Source organism: Prionailurus viverrinus, chromosome A3 (genome assembly GCF_022837055.1).
Source record: "Prionailurus viverrinus isolate Anna chromosome A3, UM_Priviv_1.0, whole genome shotgun sequence".
Lineage (NCBI taxonomy): Eukaryota > Metazoa > Chordata > Mammalia > Carnivora > Felidae > Prionailurus > Prionailurus viverrinus.
The window spans coordinates 129,498,024-129,521,129 of record NC_062563.1 but is presented as its reverse complement, the minus strand read 5'-3'; the positions used below and the strand labels follow the sequence as shown (position 1 = coordinate 129,521,129).

At 42.9% G+C, this 23,106-nt stretch overlaps 1 protein-coding gene across 3 annotated transcripts in view; it reads right to left on the bottom strand.

Moving 5' to 3' along the window:
• NBAS (NBAS subunit of NRZ tethering complex) overlaps positions 1 to 23,106 on the bottom strand; it is a 339,328-nt gene that overhangs the window by 199,125 nt on the left and 117,097 nt on the right. For all 3 annotated transcript variants that reach the window (XM_047852270.1, XM_047852271.1, XM_047852272.1), the window contains exons 22-24: positions 18,182 to 18,265; positions 5,950 to 6,103; positions 456 to 641 (exon numbers count right to left, since the gene is read on the bottom strand). In XM_047852270.1, coding sequence (XP_047708226.1) covers positions 456 to 641; positions 5,950 to 6,103; positions 18,182 to 18,265 — 424 coding nt within the window. The remainder of the gene's footprint in view (positions 1 to 455; positions 642 to 5,949; positions 6,104 to 18,181; positions 18,266 to 23,106) is intronic.

The window sequence follows — 23,106 nt, the reverse complement described above, 5'->3', positions numbered from 1 at the left end:
GACCCAAGAAGAATCTAAAAGTGGCTGGGCAAACCCTCCTGAACTTACGAACCACTAAGCCAAGATGTTTTCTTCACACAAGCACCCAGCCCTCTGAATCCAGTACTTTCGTGTAAGCAAAATAGAGAAGTAATTGGGAAATTTAACATAGTGAAGGCCTAGAAACATGACTCCTAGAATGACCAGCTAGTTTAGAAATCTAATAGCTAAAAGAAAGAAAGACGTTATATACAGATGATTGTGAATAAAGGGCAAGCAAGGTACAAGAACAGCCAAAATAGTTTGGGATGCCTTCAGTAATTTATTCAAAAACTGGATTTTATTTATTTATTTATTTATTTTTAAGTCAAGAAACCTTCCTTTATTTACTAAATTCTCAGGTTTGGAGGCCATTTTATCTTTGGCTTTGAGACCCACGTTAATCCAAGTACACAGAAAGTTGAAATAAAACGTACACTACTCATCAGCAATCTTAGTTTTTCAATGTCTTTCATCTGCTGGAGTTCTTTCAAGGTTAGGGTTAAATCGCACCCGGCTTCATAAACCAAGGCTTCCAGGGTAACCAAATTATCACAGAGAACCAGCAAACCGGGAATGTTCCGCTCCATTCCGAGTCGAATGAGTGACAATGCACAGTCGACCTGAAACAGAAAAGCGACAGGAAGACTGAGTGTTTCATCTCCCACATCTTCTACAGTCAAAGCCTCCTGTACAGAATCGGACTCTTGTGATCATCTTCTATAAGACTGCGTTCTCAGTAATGTACATTTATTTAATACAAAAACATTAGAGTTCTTTAGCAAATATATCAGCAAACTGTTTCAAAAGAATCAGTAAGAAATACTGAAGATAATGAAAGACAAACATTTTAAATTCATAGAGCATGACAGTTTAAGAGCAATTTCATATATATTTGTCTATTCTTACGACATTAACACGGGGGGGGCGAGGGGGAGCTATTTAGTGATAATGCCAAATTAATCCTACTTTCACTATATCATTCTGCTCCAAAAACAAAATGTTTGCTTTCATATTCCTGTTCACTACCTACCCTTCCACAGTGCCTCCTATATAAAAAAACATTCAATAAATACTTGCTGAATGATGAACTCTGGTTGACACTTTCTCAGTCTCCATTCAAGTATTTGCCCTTCACTGAGACCAACACGAAGAATGATTTTCCTAGACATGCTCAGGACACAGCAATTTGACTCCCTATCACTTGATTGGGTTTATGAAAGGACATAATTCGGGCTGATGGCAAAATCATCTAAGGTGGCCTTAACTCACCGCTTCTCGTACTGCTCCCTTACACGCTCATCCTAGACCACCAGTTATTTACTAAGGACCTTCCGTGAACCAAGCACCATTCTAAGTGTCAGGAATAGAAACTGATGAGGTCTCTTCCTTCAATGATCTCCACCTCATAGGAAAACTCACCCAGTAAATCAAAGACTGAAGTAGAGCAAGGATGAGTGGGGCCTCAAAGAAGGGGGCACGTGGCCCCACCTGCGAGTGTCACCAAGTCTCCCTGAGGGCGGAACACTTAAAATGTGCTGTAAAGAATCCGTGGAGGGGCGCCTGGGTGGCGCAGTCGGTTAAGCGTCCGACTTCAGCCAGGTCACGATCTCGTGGTCCGGGAGTTCGAGCCCCGCGTCAGGCTCTGGGCTGATGCTCAGAGCCTGGAGCCTGTTTCCGATTCTGTGTCTCCCTCTCTCTCTGCCCCTCCCCTGTTCATGCTCTGTCTCTCTCTGTTCCAAAAATAAATAAACGTTGAAAAAAAAATTTAAAAAAATTTAAAAAAAAGAATCCATGGATACTGGGGTCCCCTCGGGGGCTCAGTCGGTTAAGCGTCTGACTCTTGATTTCAGCTCAGGTCATGATCTCGTGGTTCGTTGAGTTCGAGCCCCACATTGGGCACTGAGTGAGGAGCCTGCTTGGGATTCTCTCTCTCTCTCTCTCTCTCTCTCTCTCTCTCTCTCTCTGTCCCTCTCTTGCTCTCTCTCTCTCTCACTCAAAATAAATAAATAAACTTAACAAAAAGAAAAAAAAAATCTGTGGATATCGGCAGGTCACAAGGAAGGAGGGCAAGAGAAGAGCATGGAAGGCAGAGAAGTGTCCCATATTGTGAAAGTACAGTTTGTTCTGCAGGATCCCAAAGACTGGATGAAGCGAAGCAATGAGCAAAATGGCTGGGGCAGTAGGGAGGCACCACAGAACAGAGAACACTGTTTACTGAGCTAAGGAAGGGGCAGATTATCCTGAAATCCAAATACGGCCAAAGGATTTTGAACTGAGGCATGTCAGGAGCAGATGTCCGCCCAAGAAAGAGCATTCGTTTAGTAAGTACGTGCTGAATGGTGGGCTGGAAGTGGACTGAACAGGAAGCAGGCAGACCGGTTCAGACAGCTGCACTTACTGGTGTCAGAAGACTCTCTACTAGCGACAAGAGCAGCACCCTGGGGGACAAAGCCAGAAGAGATGGGCCACCCAGGAGAGATGAAAACGAATGGCTAAGACAAGGATGAGGGGAAAGCACGAGGGCATCACAGAAGCCACACAGAGGAGCCTGCGGGAAGGAGGAAGCAGTAAAGTAACAGAGGAAGGGGACTTGACATTAAGAAGCAGTTTCAGTGGAACGGCAGGGGTGGCCGGACTCCAGACAAACGAGGAGCAAAGAAGCGTGGAGAAAGTGATCGCAAAGAGGGGAGGGGACTATGTCCGAGCTGAGCTGCGACAGGAGGAAGGCAGCTGCAGCCAAAGCCAGGGAGAATATGGCTCTAACTTTGTTGTTGTTATATTTAAAAAAAAACAGGAGTGATTTCAACTTTAGGACCGAAAAAAAAAAAAAAGTTGACAGAGCAGAGAAGGAGAGGTTGAAGACACTGAGGAGAGAGAAAAGATGACAGACAGAACAGCCCTGAGCAGGGGGGAGTGTGGACTCCAGCAGCCTGAACGCAAGAGAAAAGACCTCTTTCTCTGGGAAAAGCCAGAAAGAGGAAGGACAAAGGGAAGCGAGCTCTCAAGTTTCCCAGTGAAACACAGGCATGAGAATGAGGCCGAGGTGGTAGATCCGGGAAAGCAGAGAAGGGGGAGGGGCAGCGCATCAAGGCGAGGCAGGAACAGCAGTATTAAAGGACCACCCTCCAAGCCCTTCTAATAAGACCCAGGCACTGACTGGTACAGATGCAGTGAACAAAGAAGAAATGCACATGGTGCCAATAAACACAAGGGGGAAAAACCGTCTGTAGGTAAGGCATGAGGCAAAACAGGAATGATGTGGAAACACCTCAACAGATAAAGGCGTTTTTACCTAATTTCTAGTAATAAAAACACAGGTCATGTCTGAAAAGACAGATTTACCTGTATATCAATTAAAAAAAAAAACTATCACATGTGAATTTTCAGAAAGCATGAAGAAAACCTGATGCATGAAACACAACTCTGTGCAACTAATAGTTTGAAGACATACACAGCACATTAGCCATTTGTAATACACTCACCAAGTTTGTGATCCAGATTTGTTTTTCTAATATCGGCCTTGAAGTTGTGGCTCTCCCAGATACTTACTGAAGTACAAAAGCTTTGGAACCAAATTACCTGACACCTTAAATGAAAGTGGGCTCTAATACAACTTCAATTTGGCCGTGTACCCCAAGCCCTCACCGGATACATTTCACATTATACACATTCTCTAATCCAACAAACAAGTTCTGCTAAAGGCATTTGTAGGCACTAAGGAAAAAGAAGTCCCACATCAATTAAGTCTCTAAAAATGAAAAAGATGAAACTATGTTAGATACACTTCATAGCATAAGCCACATGAAACATTAGTAAACAAAATGGAGCAAAAGAGCAAGACTTCTGACAGAAGGGTTTTTAAATGAAGGAAAGGGATGAAGGAATACGAAGCAGATAAATAAAGCACCCCCAAATCACTTTGCTTCCTTTATAATTATTCCCAATTCCTCAAGTGATGAATTTAAGATGTCTAGGAATTATTGTTAGACTGTCAAAAAATTTATATTTCAGGGGTGCCTGGGTGGCTCAGTCAGTTGAGCATCCGGCTTCAGCTCAGGTCATGATCTCCTGGTTTGTGGGTTCAAGCTTCACGTCGGAGTTTACACTGATGGCATGGAGGCTGCTTGGAATTTTCTCTGTCCCTCGCTCTCTCGCTCTCTCAAAAATAAATAAACATTAAAAAATTTTTTAATTTCAAAGAGCTCTGCAGTCTCCTTTCTGTTTATTTTTTATAGATTTTACCTTTTAGAGCAGTGGTAGGCTGACAGCAAAACCGAGCAGAAAGTACAGCAACTTCCCATACAGCCTCTACCCCCACTTGCCCACAGCCCCCCACACCATCTACATCCCCCACCGACACGGTTCACTTGTTACAATCGATAAACCTGACGCATCACTGTCACCAGAGGTCCAAAGAGGACAACGGGAGCACCTCCAGAGGTTCTCTTCCAGCACCTTACGATTCTAGACATTTTCAAACATACTATGGTCCTTAGCCATCTTCAAAAACCTGGAAAGTCCATCATAAATATTCTTGGCCCGCCCCCCCCCAAAAAAAAGTATGGTCTATAATAGTGCCATCAGCTCCAATAAATAATTCACCTTCAATTCCATGACTACTAAAAATAGGAATGAGATGGAAGCAGAAATTCAAGAAGACTATCAAATGGAGACACAGAGCTGTGCCAATCGCTAAGTAGAAATTTAAACAAAGGGATGGAAGTTCCTTCCCACAGTGCTGCTGCTCATCAGACCTTTTAGAATCGGCCTTCCCGTGAAGTGGAAAACTGATGGTAGGATGGATGGGTGGTCCAAAGCCAAGACCACAAGTAAAAAGCAAAAGTCATGCATCGGCCAGACCCTGAATGAGGTTTCAAAGTGCCTTCTGCCATTCTTCAGTCTGAATTGCCAACTTCTGTCCTCTAAGCCGAAGACAACTATTGCTGATATTTGCAAGGCCCTCAATTAGCAGAATTGGTAATGTTCTCTCCTGTGTATTTTCTTTGTTTCGTTGACCTTGGTATAAGAAGCAACCCCATGAGGGGCGCCTGGGTGGCTCCATCGGTTAAGTGTCCAACTTCGGCTCAAGTCATGATCTCGCGGTTCATGAGTTCAAGCCCTGTGTCGGTCTCTGTGTCCAGAGCCTGGAGCCTGCTTCGGATTCTGTGTCTCCCTCTCTCTGCCCTTCCCCCACTCACACTCTGTCTCTCTCCCAAAAATAAACAAACACTAAAAAAAAAAAACTAACCCCACGAACAGGCAGAAAATAAACAGGCAGTAAAGGTAAGTGGCAGGTTCAGAGTTACAAGGCGTGTTAGCAAAGAGTTAAGATGAGTATTCAGATCTCCTAAGCTTCCGTACAATCTGCTCTCTCTCTTCCACAGCCCGTCTGATGCAGTTCTTATGTGGCTCCATAAAGGCACAGGGGAACGGACGGAAATTAGGCTTCAACTTAAGGAAAACATTAGAGACAGAGCCTCAAACCCAAATTCCTAAAAAGCAAAATAAAAATCAGCTGCCTTACTGCAACGTGACAAGGAGCTAATCAGGCATTTCTGGGGTGATACGGTCTTTTCAACTAGCATGGTATTAAGCCTATTAAAAATCTTTGGAAAATCTGGGACACCACTGTCCCATATTCTGTCCCATAGTCCCACCATACTTCGCAGCTTACATTTGATTTCAGAGTAAGGTTGTGAACAACTTTTCTTACGTGTATTTGCTCTTTAAGAATCCCCAGAAAGGCCACAAGAGCTTCTGAGGCAAAGGAAAAAAGAGCAAAAGTAGTAAGAGAGATTCATCTCGTCTCTGCAAACCAAATACAGGCTCCCTGGCACCACCGTCAGCTGCCACGACGTGCCCTGAATCCTGAGGGCCTGACGCGGCTCTGCCAGCACCGCGGAGTCGCGGCTGTTGTCCGCCCCTCACCTGTCGAGCATAATGCTCTATTTCCTCTGCTCTTGTCTGATACCAGTCCACAACCTTCTCTACCGTGAGCGGCGGCGTCCTGTACCTCAGCAACTCAGGCTGTGCGGCATACAAGAATTCACTTTCATCTTGCAGACGCGGCTCGACCACCATTCTGCGAGGCACAAAAGGAACAATTAGTCACTGGAATGCTGGGAAAAGTTAGAATTTTGTGCAAGTCAGAGAGAGAGAGACAGGAACAGGGATGGGAAGGGAGCGGTCACAGAGATGGGGGTATGGTGTATGTGTGTGTGTGTGTACAAAGGGGAGGGTGTCCGCGTGTATCTTTTCCCGTATCTATGTGCACACTTACATGATAAATGGGACATGTGGGGGATGCCTAATCTATTTCCCTATTAGGCTTCCCAATGTAAAAAATCAGAATGGACGATACACCAAAACAGCTATGCCACAAATCAATCCAGTGAGTATTAACAAAATCAAAATCAGCCTGGGAGGCACATTTTACGAAATGCTTATAGCTGGGTGCCGGCCACAGGAGTACCAAATCAAAATTACCTGTGATGGCCGGCCAGGCCTCGTTCAGGTGAAACACCTCCAGGCGATTCTGACTCAAATATAAATTCAGAAACCTGGTTTTCTCTGTTCATAAAAACCAAAGGAAATACGCCTTATTTACATTGGTAATATACTGTCAGCAGGCATCAGCAATGTAGTACGCTACTGACATTTGCAAAGAGAGGAACGACTTCAGGCCGGTTGCCGTAGATTAAAAAGAAGAAGAAGGGGGGGGGGGAGGAGGAGGAGGAGGAGGAGGAGACCAAGAGGAATGTGTGCATGGATGACACCTGAGGGATCACAAATTATGAGTTTTGGGGAGGATGATCCCGGCCAAGTGGACCATCAAGGCAAGGGGCTTTGGGGTCAGAACTGAAGTGCATGCCATTGCTGAAAGGCATGAAACTGCACAAATTACACAGCTAACACTTCTCTTAGATTCATTTTATTCAGATTAAATGGGTAAATACTATGCCAGAGTGTTCAAATAACGTAAAGTAGACATAAAACATCGTATGACGGAGCGGGTGCTTAATTTTTTACTTACAGGTATTATTGTTGTTGGAATTGTTAGTAGCTGTAATGTAGGAGCAGACACAAAGCCCATAAAATATCTGGGCATTTTGGCCACATGCCTCAGACAGCGTACTGTGCTTATAGCCAGCAGCCCTCTGCCCAGCTGGTCTCACAACTGACATTCACTTTCTGGCCAGTGGTTTTTCCCATCACTGCCACGAGAAAAGTCACATACATACCCCGAAATCATTAAAGCCACACATGTCAGCAGGGCAAAATACCCATGAGCAACTCTGAGGTCCCCTGGTATTTTCTTCAGTCCTTAGTATTTCCCTCTCAGCACCGTTTGATGGAATCTCACCACGTTCTTTCAGAAACAGGCTCCCCTTCCCCCACTCCAGTATGCGGTGCCGCCTGCCGTCCCTCGTCTTCCGGGTGGCTCCTTCTGGGTCACCTCTGCTCGGATAGCCCCTCCAGCTGACCCCTGCATCCTGGCTCCTCCAAATTCCCAGTCTGGCTCTCTCCTCTCTCCTCACTCTGGACTCTCCCTTGGTCGCACCTCTGACTCTACAATATCAACTACCACACACATTATTACAACAATGACCATGTTTTACCCCGAACCCACCCTCCGCTCAGAAGCTCTGAAATCCTCCTGCTTTTTGCTCCTCAATGGTTCACAGGCACTTCAAATGCAACAAGATCCAAACTGAACTCACGATGTCCTCAGGTAACAGAGTTACCTCTTTAAAAACAGAAACGTGGCTACATCATCCATGCCTACTTTTAAAGCCTGTGATCCGCCACAAAATACTCTAGCCTCCTCTTGGTGCCAATCTCACTCTTACCCGGGGTGCTTCAGCAATCCACATCCTTGTTTTGAGTCCTGAAAGAGGGCACCGCCTTGAGCCTCCTTCCAACATGCTCTTCCCTCTGCTTAGAACACGCTCCCTCTCTTTTGCCAAACTCACCCTCACTGTTCAAATCTCAGATTTCACAAGATTTTGCCCGGGACAACCTTCCCTGTCCTCCACCAAGTTGAGATCTCCCTGCTACAGGCCCCCGGCGCCCCAGCCCTTGTCTTTCCTAGCCCTCATCCCATTAGTCATCTACAACAGGACCATTTTCCCCGCCAGGTTATAAGCCTCACGAGTTACAGGGACCGCATCTGCTTTTCTTTGGTATTCTCGCATCTAACAGAGGACAGACGCCAATTAAATGGATAAGCAACACGGTATGTCCTGGAATACTGAACATCTGTACCATCTTCAAAAGCATCTTTTCCTCTGTGAAACTTCTGACTTTTCATTTCTAGTTTTAGGAGTTCTGGCACAGCAAGCCTGGCTTCCGTTTCGGCTCGCCATGGTCGGTCTGAGAGGAAATGCCCTCGTGCCTTTCATCTACCTAGAATCAAGCAAAGGCGCAGGCCGCGGGGACCTGGAAGCGTGGGATGAAGGGTGCGATGCTCCGCCAGTGCTATTCTCTCAAAAGCCCATCCGGAAATGAGAGAGCTCACTGTCAACGGTGTCTCTGCACCTCCGCCTACCACCCTGTCACTGACCTCCCGCCGTCTTCGGTTTCCCTACCTCTTCCACCTCTCATTACAATTGTTAAGTGATGACTTCTAGTCCAATATGGTGGATGAATACCGTGCATTTAAGCTCCACTTTTCCCTGCAACGGCCCTGAAATGGCAGCACAGGATCGTTAAGGGGTGTGGGGTGGAGGATGTCCCACACACTCTCAAGAGCTGCAGGGTACATGCTCAGTCACTCCCTTCCCTTCTAGAAACCCACAGGTAATGGCCAGAACTTAAAAATCAACAAGTAGCTACACAATGGTTATTCAGAGGTACGGAACACAAAAACTATCATCTACAAGAATTAGAAGTAATTGCTTCTGGAGAGCAAGAAATGGGAGAAGGAAACAAAAGACTGAGGGTTTGGGTTTTGCTGTTTTGTTTTTTTGGTTTTTTTAATTGTCAAGTTATTTAACATACAGTGTGGTCTTGGCTTCAGGAGTAGAACCCAGTGATTCATCACCTATGATACTAAGTCCTCATCCCAACAAGTGTCCTCCTTAATGCCCATCACCCATTTAGCACACCTCCCCACCAAACCCCCTCCAGCAACCCTCAGTTTGTTCTCTGTCTTTAAGAGTCTCTTATGGCTCACCTCCCACTCTGCTTTTATCTTATTTTTCCTTCCCCTCCCCTGTGATCATCTGTTAAGTTTCTCAAATTCCACTTTTGAGTGAAATCATTTGATATCTGTCTCTCTCTGACTTATTTCGCTTAGCATAATACCCTCCAGTTCCATCCACATTGTCACAAATGGCAAGATTTCATTCTTTCCATCACCAAGTGGTATTCCTGTGTGTGTGTGTGTGTGTGTGTGTGTGTGTGTGTGTACGTACATAGGCTACATCTTCTTGATGCTTTTTTTTTTAACCACAGCTTTGTAGAAAAATTTTAATCTACTTGCAAATATATACAACTCTGATTTTTTAAAATGAAAATCAAAAACAGCTTTTAAAAAGCAAACAGCAAAAACACAGCAGAATATTCAACTGCTATTACACTAAAACTTTTGGGGGGTAATAAAAGGTACCTAAGAGATACCTACTCCATTATCTCAGATATCCAAAATACAACAAAACAAAGAGAAACGGCCAACATTAGCATGAACATTAGAGAGCTTTCGAATGTCATCTGCAATGATCGACACTACGGGTTTTTATCATTTATCAGACAGACCGTACATATACATAGCTTCAAAAATCCAAAAGCATGAAAAGACTCCTATCAAAAAGCCAGCGATTCCATACACAGTTGACATCTTTGTCCCCCTCCATGTCTTTCAGCCACGTTCCTGGATTTTCCTCTACACATCCAAACAAACAGTATGTGTATGGGACTGTTCCCTGACTTCTCTACTCTACCTGCTGTTCAGCGGTCTTAAACCACAACCTTCCACTCCCCTTACACTCTTTCCTCCCACTGTGGCTATATCACAATTTGGATTAAACCACTAATTATCTACATTCTGATCTTGTGAATGTTACCTTCTCCTGAGCCACGTGGTACATTATCATAACTATTGTTCTTTTTGAATAACTTTTCATTTTCTGGAGTTAATAAACGCCAGTTGTCCTACGTGTCTCATTCACTATCATATGCATTCATTGCTATTTTTTCCAAATTCTCCAAAAGATGTATTAATAGCAAAATTTAAAAGCTTTCCCCAAATAGTCAAATACATCAGACAATACACCAGTTCCGTTTTTAAAATTTTTCTAAGACACCTGGTTCTTGAAGCCATCTACCCCCTGCCCAGTCTGTGCTGGCTGCTCTCTCACCCGACAAGAACACAGCTGTCATCCCAGGCCTTCTCACTGCCATGGCCTATGTTAGAGCCCAGTTCTGAATCTAATGGCTTTCTTTTTTTCAGTTGACTCCTTCATTTTAATAAAACACATATCCTATGGCTTCCTGGAATGAGATGTACACGGATGGTAAATTTTACAAGACCTTACATGATTAACCTCATACTTGAATGATGATTTTAGCTGCATCAGGATTCCCGATCAAAAAGTATGTTCCAGCAAAAGTTTTTCTTCTAGCTCCTAGTGCTGTTCTGGAGATGTCTGAGGTCATTCTAATTCAAACTTCCTTTTATGGAATATGTTTTTCTCTCTGGTAGACTGTGTCCCTGATATTTGGGAAGGTCATGATTGTATGCTTTAGTGTAGTGGGCATTTCAGTGTGAAAACTCATAGCCTTCAATTCTAAATACTAGACTTGAAATATTTCTTATTTCTTCACTTCTACGATATGTCATCTCTTTCTAGAATGCCTGTAATTTGAATATTAAGCTTTTTTTTTTATCTTTGCTTGCTTATTATCTAGCTCTATAATAGTTTTATTCTACTTTCTGGGAAAATTCTTTGCTTTTATCTTTCAACTTTCCTAATTGTTAGACACCAACTATCTTATTTTTTTATTTCCCAAAGTGCTCTTAGTTCTCTGTCCCTGTTTTATAAAATCCTTTTGTTATTTCACAACTACAGTATCTCATCTCATGGGCAACATTAATTACAATTTTTGAAGTTTTCTTTTTGTGTGGTCTCTGACTTCCAGTTCCACCTTCTGTTGGCTTTGCCTTTCCTGTCTGTCCTGCCCACTGACGCCAACCCTCAAACGTCCGGGAAGCTCAGTGTGCTGACAGGACTCGTTCTTTTGCTGGCTTCGCTGTGACCAGGTAATGCACTGATCTTCTGGGACTAATATCTCAATACCTGGAGGCCTCTTCTCAAACACGATTCCATTTCTCTAGAAAAGAACTCTCCCAACTTCTACTTGGGGAATATGCCTGCACTCTAGGAGCTCGGAGGGGGCGGGTACCCCTAGGCTCCAACATTCAGACATAGATTTTCACTGAACGCTCAGAATTTCAACCCCAGCACTCCACCCCCACCCTGCGCTGTGCCTAATGCCCAGGCAGCTGGAGGATTTCCAGATCATCCTGGAGGTTCTCTGCCTTAATTCATGAATCCAAAAAATAAACATCTGATTTCATGCAGGGGAAATATAGAAGGCTAGATGGTGATAGAACATTTTCCTGACCTTGAGAAGTGAGGACTAAGGGAATTCAACTGCTTTCAGCCCCAAACCTCCTCTCCCACCCCTTCACCAGTAGTTGATGCCTCCACATTCTCAGGCTTTCTAAGATTAAGTCTCACAAAAATATAAATGCAACTTGAGGTTATGGTAGAAGATGGCGGCATAGGAGGACGCTGGGCTCACTGCTCGTCCTGCTGATCACTTAGATTCCACCTACACCTGCCTAGATAACCCAGAAAACCGCCAAAAGACTAGCAGAACGGAGTCTCTGGAGCCAAGCGCAGACGAGAGGCCCACGGAAGAGTGTAGGAAGGGCGGAGAGGCGGTGCGTGCTGCACGGACTGGCGAGAGGGAGCCAGGGCGGAGGGGCGGACAAGAGTGTGTTCCAACAGCAAGCGGGACTTGACATCAGGAAGGTTATAAGCTAACAGCTCTGCTCGGAGAACGGGAGGGCTGGAGGACAACGGGAGGGAGAGCTGCTGAGCCCCCGGACGACAGAGCTCAGTTTGGCGGGGAACAAAGGCGCTCGCCAGCACCATCTCCCCCGCCCATCCCCCAGCCAAAATCCCAAAGAGAACCAGTTCCTGCCAGGGAACTTGCTCGCTCTGCGCAAACACCCAACTTTGCGCTTCTGCGGAGCCAAACCTCCGGCAGCGGATCTGACTCCCTCCCCCTGCCACAGGGCCCCTCCTGAAGTGGATCACCTAAGGAGAAGCGATCTAAGCCTGCCCCTCCTGCCCCCGAGCACCTTGCCTACCCACCCCAGCTAATACGCCAGATCCCCAGCATCACAAGCCCGGCAGGGTGCAAGTAGCCCAGACGGGCCACGCCACCCCACAGTGAATCCCGCCCCTAGGAGAGGGGAAGAGAAGGCACACACCAGTCTGACTGTGGCCCCAGCGGTGGGTTGGGGGCAGACATCAGGTCTGACTGCGGCCCCGCCCACCAACTCCAGTTATACACCACAGCACAGGGGAAGTGCCCTGCAGGTCCTCACCACGCCAGGGACTATCCAAAATGACCAAGCGGAAGAACTCCCCTCAGAAGAATCTCCAGGAAATAACAACAGCTAACGAGCTGATCAAAAAGGACTTAAATAACATAACAGAAAGTGAATTTAGAATAATAGTCATAAAATTAATCGGTGGGCTTGAAAACAGTATACAGGACAGCAGAGAATCTCTTGCTACAGAGATCAAGGGACTAAGGAGCAGTCACAAGGAGCTGAAAAACGCTTTAAATGAAATGCAAAACAAAATGGAAATGACCACGGCTCGGATGGAAGAGGCAGAGGAGAGAATAGGTGAACTAGAAGATAAAGTTATGGAAAAAGAGGAAGCTGAGAAAAAGAGAGATAAAAAAATCCAGGAGTATGAGGGGAAAATTAGAGAACTAAGTGATACACTAAAAAGAAATAATATACACATAATTGGTATCCCAGACGAGGAAGAGAAAGGGAAAGGTGCTGAAGGGGTACTTGAAGAAATCATAGCTGAGAACTTCCCTGAACTGGGGAAGGAAAAAGGCATTGAAATCCAAGAGGCACAGAGAACTCCCTTCAGACGTAACTTGAATCGATCTTCTGCACGACATATCATAGTGAAATTGGCAAAATACAAGGATAAAGAGAAAATTCTGAAAGCAGCAAGGGGTAAACGTGCCCTCACATATAAAGGGAGACCTATAAGACTCGTGACTGTTCTCTCTTTTGAAACTTGGCAGGCCAGAAAGAATTGGCACGAGATTTTCAGGGTGCTAGACAGAAAAAATATGCAGCCGAGAATCCTTTATCCAGCAAGTCTAAATAGAAGGAGAGATAAAGGTCTTCCCAAACAAACAACAACTGAAGGAATTTGTCACCACTAAACCAGCCCTACAAGAGATCCTAAGGGGGACCCTGTGAGACAAAGTCCCAGAGACATCACTACAAGCATAAAACATACAGACATCACAATGACTCTAAACCTGTATCTTTCTATAATAACACTGAATGTAAATGGATTAAATGCGCCAACCAAAAGACATAGGGTATCAGAATGGATAAAAAAATAAGACCCATCTATTTGCTGTCTACAAGAGACTCATTTTAGACCTGAGGACACCTTTAGATTGAGAGTGAGGGGATGGAGAACTATTTATCATGCTACTGGAAGCCAAAAGAAAGCTGGAGTAGCCATACTTATATCAGACAAACTAGACTTTAAATTAAAGGCTGTAACAAGAGATGAAGAAGGACATTATACAATAGTTACAGGGTCTATCCAGCAGGAAGAGCTAACAATTATAAATGTCTATGTGCCGAATACAGGAGCCCCCAAATATATAAAACAATTCCTCACAAACATAAGCAACCTTATTGATAAGAATGTGGTCATTGCAGGGGACTTTAACACCCCACTTACAGAAATGGATAGATAGATCATCTAGACACACGGTCAATAAAGAAACAAGGGCCCTGAATGAGACATTGGATCAGATGGACTTGCCAGATATATTTAGAACTCTGCATCCCAAAGCAACAGAATATACTTTCTTCTTGAGTGCACATGGAACATTCTCCAAGATAGATCATATACTGGGCCACAAAACAGCCTTTCATAAGTTTACAAGAATTGAAATTATACCATGCATACTTTCAGACCACAATGCTATGAAGCTTGAAATCAACCACAGAAAAAAGTCTGGAAAACCTCCAAAAGCATGGAGGTTAAAGAACACACTACTAATGAATGAGTGGGTCAACCAGGCAATTAGAGAAGAAATAAAAAAATATATGGAAACAAACGAAAATGAAAATACAACAATCCAAACGCTTTGGGACGCAGCGAAGGCAGTCCTGAGAGGAAAATACATCGCAATCCAGGCCTATCTCAAGAAACAAGAAAAATCCCAAATACAAAATCTAACAGCACACCTAAAGGAAATAGAAGCAGAACAGCAAAGACACCCTAAACCCAGCAGAAGAAGAGAAATAATAAAGATCAGAGCAGAAATAAACAATACAGAATCTAAAAAAACTGTAGAGCAGATCAACGAAACCAAGAGTTGGTTTTTTGAAAAAATAAACAAAATTGACAAACCTCTAGCCAGGCTTCTCAAAAAGAAAAGGGAGATGACCCAAATAGATAAAATCATGAATGAAAATGGAATTATTACAACCAATCCCTCAGAGATACAAACAATTATCAGGGAATACTATGAAAAATTATATGCCAACAAATTGGACAACCTGGAAGAAATGGACAAATTCCTGAACACCCACACTCTTCCAAAACTCAATCAGGAGGAAATAGAAAGCTTGAACAGACCCATATCCAGTGAAGAAATTGAATCGGTTATCAAAAATCTCCCAACAAATAAGAGTCCAGGACCAGATGGCTTCCCAGGGGAGTTCTACCAGACGTTTAAAGCAGAGATAATACCTATCCTTCTCAAGCTATTCCAAGAAATAGAAAGGGAAGGAAAACTTCCAGACTCATTCTATGAAGCCAGTATTACTTTGATTCCTAAACCAGACAGAGACCCAGTAAAAAAAGAGAACTACAGGCCAATATCCCTGATGAATATGGATGCAAAAATTCTCAATAAGATACTAGCAAATCGAATTCAACGGCATATAAAAAGAATTATTCACCATGATCAAGTGGGATTCATTCCTGGGATGCAGGGCTGGTTCAACATTCGCAAATCAATCAACGTGATACATCACATTAACAAAAAAAAAGAGAAGAACCATATGATCCTGTCAATCGATGCAGAAAAGGCCTTTGACAAAATCCAGCACCCTTTCTTAATAAAAACCCTTGAGACAGTTGGGATAGAAGGAACATACTTAAAGATCATAAAAGCCATTTATGAAAAGCCCACAGCTAACATCATCCTCAACGGGGAAAAACTGAGAGCTTTCTCCCTGAGATCAGGAACACCACAGGGATGCCCACTCTCACCGCTGTTGTTTAACATAGTGCTGGAAGTTCTAGCATCAGCAATCAGACAACAAAAGGAAATCAAAGGCATCAAAATTGGCAAAGATGAAGTCAAGCTTTCGCTTTTTGCAGATGACATGATATTATACATGGAAAATCCGATAGACTCCACCAAAAGTCTGCTAGAACTGATACAGGAATTCAGCAAAGTTGCAGGATACAAAATCAATGTACAGAAATCAGTTGCATTCTTATACACTAACAATGAAGCAACAGAAAGACAAATAAAGAAACTGATCCCATTCACAATGGCACCAAGAAGCATAAAATACCTAGGAATAAATCTAACCAAAGATGTAAAGGATCTGTATGCTGAAAACTATAGAAAGCTTATGAAGGTAATTGAAGAAGATTTAAAGAAATGGAAAGACATTCCATGCTCATGGATTGGAAGAATAAATATTGTCAAAATGTCAATACTACCCAAAGCTATCTACACATTCAATGCAATCCCAATCAAAATTGCACCAGCATTCTTCTCGAAACTAGAACAAGCAATCCTAAAATTCATATGGAACCACAAAAGGCCCCGAATAGCCAAAGTAATTTTGAAGAAGAAGACCAAAGCAGGAGGCATCACAATCCCAGACTTTAGCCTCTACTACAAAGCTGTCATCATCAAGACAGCATGGTATTGGCACAAAAACAGACACACAGACCAATGGAATAGAATAGAAACCCCAGAACTAGACCCACAAACGTATGGCCAACTCATCTTTGACAAAGCAGGAAAGAACATCCAATGGAAAAAAGACAGCCTCTTTAACAAATGGTGCTGGGAGAACTGGACAGCAACATGCAGAAGGTTGAAACTAGACCACTTTCTCACACCATTCACAAAAATAAACTCCAAATGGATAAAGGACCTGAATGTGAGACAGGAAACCATCAAAACCTTAGAGGAGAAAGCAGGAAAAGACCTCTCTGACCTCAGCCGTAGCAGCCTCTTACTCGACACATCCCCAAAGGCAAGGGAATTGAAAGCAAAAGTGAATTACTGGGACCTTATGAAGATAAAAAGCTTCTGCACAGCAAAGGAAAACAACCAACAAAACTAAAAGGCAACCAATGGAATGGGAAAAGATATTTGCAAATGACATATCAGACAAAGGGCTAGTATCTAAAATCTATAAAGAGCTCACCAAACTCCACACCCGAAAAACAAATAACCCAGTGAAGAAATGGGCAGAAAACATGAATAGACACTTCTCTAAAGAAGACATCCGGAAGGCCAACAGGCACGTGAAAAGATGTTCAGCGTCGCTCCTCATCAGGGAAATACAAATCAAAACCACACTCAGGTATCACCTCACGCCAGTCAGAATGGCCAAAATGAACAAATCAGGAGACTATAGATGCTGGAGAGGGTGCGGAGAAATGGGAACCCTCTTGCACTGTTGGTGGGAATGCAAATTGGTGCAGCCACTCTGGAAAGCAGTGTGGAGGTTCCTCAGAAAATTAAAAATAGACCTACCCTATGACCCAGCAGTAGCACTGCTAGGAATTTATCCAAGGGATACAGGAGTACTGATGCATAGGGCCACTTGTACCCCAATGTTCATAGCAGCACTCTCAACAATAGCCAAATTATGGAAAGAGCCTAAATGTCCATCAACTGATGAATGGATAAAGAAATTGTGGTTTATATACACAATGGAATACTACTTGGCAATGAGAAAGAATGAAATATGGCCTTTTGTAGCAACACGGATGGAACTGGAGAGTGTGATGCTAAGTGAAATAAGCCATACAGAGAAAGACAGATACCATATGGTTTCACTCTTATGTGGATCCTGAGAAACTTAACAGAAACCCATGGGGGAGGGGAAGGAAAAAAAAAAAAAAGAGGTTAGAGTGGGAGAGAGCCAAAGCATAAGAGACTGTTAAAAACTGAGAACAAACTGAGGGTTGATGGGGGGTGGGAGGGAGGGGAGGGTGGGTGATGGGTATTGAGGAGGGCACCTTTTGGGATGAGCACTGGGTGTTGTATGGAAACCAATTTGACAGTAAATTTCATATATTAAAAAAAATGCAAATTGAATCAAGAACGAAATTAAAGGAATACTTTAAAATGAAAAGAGCTGCTATATAAGGATCATTTGTTTAGAATATTTACTTTGTAGAATTTAATATTCTTCCATTAAAAAAACCTGTAACATAGGGCTGCCTGGGTGGCTCAGCCGGTTGGGTGTCCAACTTGGGCTCAGGTCATGATCTCGTGGTCCGTGAGTTCGAGCTCCGTGTCAGGCTCTGTGCTGACAGCTCGGAGTCTGGAGCCCGTTTTAGATTCTGCATCTCCCTCGCTCTCTGCCCCTCCCCCTCTCATACTCTGTCTCTCTCTCTCAAAACTAAATAAAAACATTAAAAAAAAAAAAAAAACCTGTAACATAATGGAGTAAAATCAAGCCAAGTGTTTAAAACAACCGCACCTGAACTCCCTACATCGGGGACCACCGTCAAGTACGTGATCGCTGACCACATGCCACGTCCACAGGCCCTCTGCGTGCCCCTCCCAGAGGAATGAAGGTCCCTCGCGCCAGCTCACCCTTTACCTGCGCTCCGGCTCCTCACACCAATCTTTCTCCCGGTGTTTGTGTTCACGCCAGGGAATGAGCACCAAGGAGTCTCCGTTATAACTTAAATGAAAAAAAAGAAAGTATTTGAAATACACATTACCTCAGTGACTGGCTACACAAGGAGCATGATGCAAAAAGTTTCTCCACAACCTTAAACCTCCACTCCCGTTTATGACATAGTAAGTCAAACACAATACAGGCTACATACAATACGTTCAGTGGAAAATACCAAATGGTCGATCTCTCTTGCATCAGAAAATGGTTCAAGAAGAAAAGGGTAATTCAAAACAAAAAAACTGGCAAGGAACTGAAGGACAACGCAGGTATATGCTCATTCACCCATGTCAAAGCTTTCATCAAGAGCCTGTGTTGTACGTTCTTAACGTAAACATAAATGTTCCCATGCCCTCGAAAGGCTTAGTCTAACTTCTTGTGATCGTAGAAATGTTCTGTAACTATGCTATCTAACATAGTAACCAGTAGCTACATGCACGTGTATTAAGCACTTGAAATATGGCTAAGAGAACTTTATTTAATTTTAATTAGTGCTAATTAAGATTTAAATAGCCACATAAAATTTAAATTTAAATGGTGGCTACCGTATTTGACAGTACAGACCTGGAGGGAGGTAAGTATTGAGGGAAGAAATGATTTTGCAGGTTAAAAATAACACTAAATGCTAAAAGATGCAGATTTCCAGGAAAACAGCACTAGGGATGGAGGGTACAACATGACGAGAGAGTTCACCCTGCTGCAGGACATATGGGGAAACTGTTAAGTCAGTAAATCCCGAGTGCTCGTCACAAGGAGAAACATTTTTTTCTTTCTCGTCTTTCCTTTCTACTTTACCTATAGGAGGTGATGGATGTTAGCTGAGCCTAGAGCGATTATCACTTCACAATGTATGTAAATCGAACCATCGTGCTGTGGACCCTCAACTTCTATAGGAATGTATGTCATTTATTTCTCGATAGAAGTGGAAAGAAAGTGTATCAGCAAAAGATGATAGCAGGAGAACTAAAAAAGGCAAAAATAAGGCCGGATTGGATGGAATTAGGAATAAATTTAGACAGAAAAGCGAGGTAAAGACAGTAGGGTGCGGGAGCAGAGCAGAGCAACACGCGCATCGGGAAGCCCGGGAAACAGAAGGCTGGCAGCGTCTCGGAGAGCCGTGCGGTCCTCGGCACAGGCCTTTCGAAAGCGAAGCGCTCCAAACGCGAGCTCAAAGGTCCCTTTGGGCCCTAATAGTCCATAAGCCCATGACAACAGAAACATCTGGAATTAAGACAATTTTTTTAAAATGTTTATTTATCTTGGGAGAAAGAGAACAAACACACACACACACAAGAGCATGGTTGGGATAGAGCAAGAGAAAAAGAGAGAGAGAGAGAGAGAGAGAGAGAGAGAGAGAGAGAATGAATGAGAATCCCAAGCAGGCTCCACGCGGTCAGTGCAGAGCCTGACCTGCAGCTCAATCCCACAAACTGTGTGAGATCATGACCTGAGCCGAAACCAAGAGTCGGATGCTTAACCAACTGAGCCACCCAAGCTCCTTCCCCAAGACGAAAATTGTAAGAACAAATTTCAATTGCTCTGCTTTATAGCTCAACAAAACATTTTCTCTACTTCTAAGTATTCATGGTAGCAATTTTCTAAAATTTATCATAGCCCCAGAGAAAGGACTGCACTTCCTGATATCAGGTTGTATTTTGTACTTTCCTCTCTTACTAGGTAATGTGGCATGCCTTGCACAAGAAATACTTTGTAAACATTTGAATACTACGTAGATGGAGGGACTAGTCCTCTGGACAAGCCCGTGGGATGGTTTCAAGTAGAAGAGGGAAGCCAAAAGGTCTGAGAACGGACAGTGTTGTGCATCGATCAACAGCATTCCCATCAAGTTATTACTGGTGCAAATTATCCAAAGTCAAAACTCCCCTCTAGATACAGACAAAAAGAAATGTACTTTACTATATTTTTTAAGCACAGTATTTTACCGGCTTCGTAGCTAACGTGTACAGATCTTGCATACTGTGTACCAGATACATTTTTGAAGGTATCTGAGTTCGTTTCTTAAATTTCTGCATCACACAGATGATTATTTAGCATGGATGCCACAATCACACTATTTGTCAGCCAATAAAAAACTATTTTATTTCCTTCCATGTCGACAGCTAATACTTTACCACAGGCTACTGAAATGGGAAGCAGAAGAGAAGAGAACATGGGGAAACAATGATGACGATGTTCACTCTTCCAACAGAAGAATAAATTGTAGCAGTGAACTGAGGAACAAGGGGGAAGAAAAACGAACAAACGATTACCGCCTTTTCTAATTAAAGCAGACACGGTTCCATAGCTACACAAAATGCTTTCTCAAAGAATTTTAGAAAAATGTATTACAAGTTGAGATTTGTACTTTCTATACTAAGTGCATATTAGATACAAGGGTTATTACTAAAATGATTAATAGTGGCGTGGGCCCCCTCAGCAAAATAATAACTCATTTGGTAAAGACTAGAAAGCTATAAAACTTTGTGAAGCTTCACTGAACAGAAATGGGTATGAAAACATACCTATTTTTATCAAAACACGTATTAAAGGCAAGTTCCAGCTCTGAGGTGCACTCCAAAAAGTCGTCCTGAAGAGTCCTGAGTTACTAAAGCATTTTTGCTGTATTTTCAAGGCAGAGCACAACCGAAGGTTTCTAAATGTGCTGATCACCACCGACACGGTAACAGCGCTACTCGCACTACTGTTAGCATACCCCCGATGATCGGCAACATTTATCGAGCTCTTACTATGGACTAGACAGGATGAAATGCATTTAACGCACAACCCTCATTTAGTCCCGCCAATCTACTGTAGTTGGTGATATGATCTTCCTCATGTCACAGTGGGAAAACTGAGGCCTGGCTTAACTTGTCCATCCTCATAAAACTAGTAAATGACAATCAGAACCCTAAACGTGGACGGACTTCCAGCTCGCACACTAGACTACCTGTAGAAAGGGCCCAGGGGCTCCAGTGTAGCCCCCAGCCACAAATCCAGTCTCTTGTCACCACTGCCTTGGTCCACACCTATGAGTCACCAGGCAAGATCTGTAGGTGGCAGGTAGGGGTCATTTGAGCCTTCCCGAAATTTAACGTTAGACAACCCAGTAAGGACCAGTTGCATGCATATTTAAACTACAAAATAAAACCAAACTCAATACGAGTAGATTACTAATATGATAAAGCTAGCTTCTACCACATGCGGCTAGACCTTAGGTCTGATCACCAACACTTATGTAAAAACAAAACACAAAAACCTTCCTTCCACTCTCTCATTTCCTTACAGAATGTTTCAACAAACCAAGTTATTTTAAAACAAATTTGAGGAGTTTAACATGCTTGCTATAAAAATACTCTAAGTTCTTTAACCTGCTTCAAATAACAGCATTTCAGAGACAAGATCTCCTCCTCAACCAGAATATAAATTTCTTGAGGGCAGAACTTTTGTTTATTTTGTCCACTGCCTCAGTAACTAAAATAGTGCCTGGCATTTAGCAGGCTCTAAAATAATATGTCAAACGAATTATTCAATAACAGCACAAAGATTTCTTAAGTGAGGACTATATCTCATCTATAGTCAATTCTTTCATGAAAGTGCTCTCTTGAGTATCACAGAAATTCAAAATTGGAATAAAGCAATGAAGGGGCACAATCTAGTCATAAACATAGATATGCCACGGAAGTGTGTGTGTTTGTGTGTGTTTATGTGTGTATGGAGTCTGCAGAGCTGCGAGGGAGAACACGAATGCTTTCCTGTAGAGCCCACGACCCTGATGACACAGCAAGCCATGCCAGTGATGGCTCACATCTCATCTGGGCAGCTGGCTGGACATGTCGTGTTCTAGGGTGGGGGGGGGGGGGGGGGAATTTCAGAATACCTATTTCTCTAAATCTCACCATTCTTCACACTTGAAAATAACTGCTTATACCATTACTTTTGTTAACATGCCCAAGTTTTAGCTACTTATTCTTTCATAAGGTAAGTGGAGTGATAACATTTCATTAATTCTGTTCACACTGAAGATAGGAATCATGTGAATCAATCTGTAAATGAGGTTGGTGACACTGTGGTTCAAGAAAACCCAGAAAACAGTTGTAGGAAATTGAGTGACTTGCAAAAGTTACACTTTGAATCTCAAGTCCCATCAACACAGAACGTGTACATACACTTGATTTCATTTTGGTCCTTTATTGTTTCCACTTGGCCTAAGACATCTTAAAACCTAACATGTATCATCCCCCACTAAAAAAAGGAAGACCGTGGTAAACTTAAACAACCTCTTTACAAAGTAACGGCTGCTTAATTTTAAGATTCTTTATATGAGAACTCGGCTCATTGTTTTATTCCAAACAATGAACATGCTGGTTTCATCTGAAGGTAACATTTATTTGTCAGCAGGAAAGGAATGAGTATTGCAAGTTCTATTATGTCCAACTATTCTCTCACCAGTGATTTCCCACCCTAAGTATAAATGTTTTATTTCAAAGAAATTTTATGAAGAATAAACTTACAAAAAGTTCTTTTGTTTGTATTCCATGACTCGGAAACAAAAGGATAAATAGACTGCATGATACTACTAATTGCTACCTTTTATGCAATGGTTTTAATATGTGGAGTTAAATTTATTTCTATTATTTAGCACAGAAGAAAATGTTCTGGTAAATAAAGGACAAAAAATAATAATTTGAGCCCACATATATAACTACTCTGTGGTCACCATCACTGAACAAATCAAACTGGTCTGAAACTCAATGGGATACCAATCAAAAAGCTAGTTATCATTCAGAATGCCAAGTTGCAAAAATGCTATCTAAAGGCATCATTCAGAGTTCTCTTCTGGAACAACA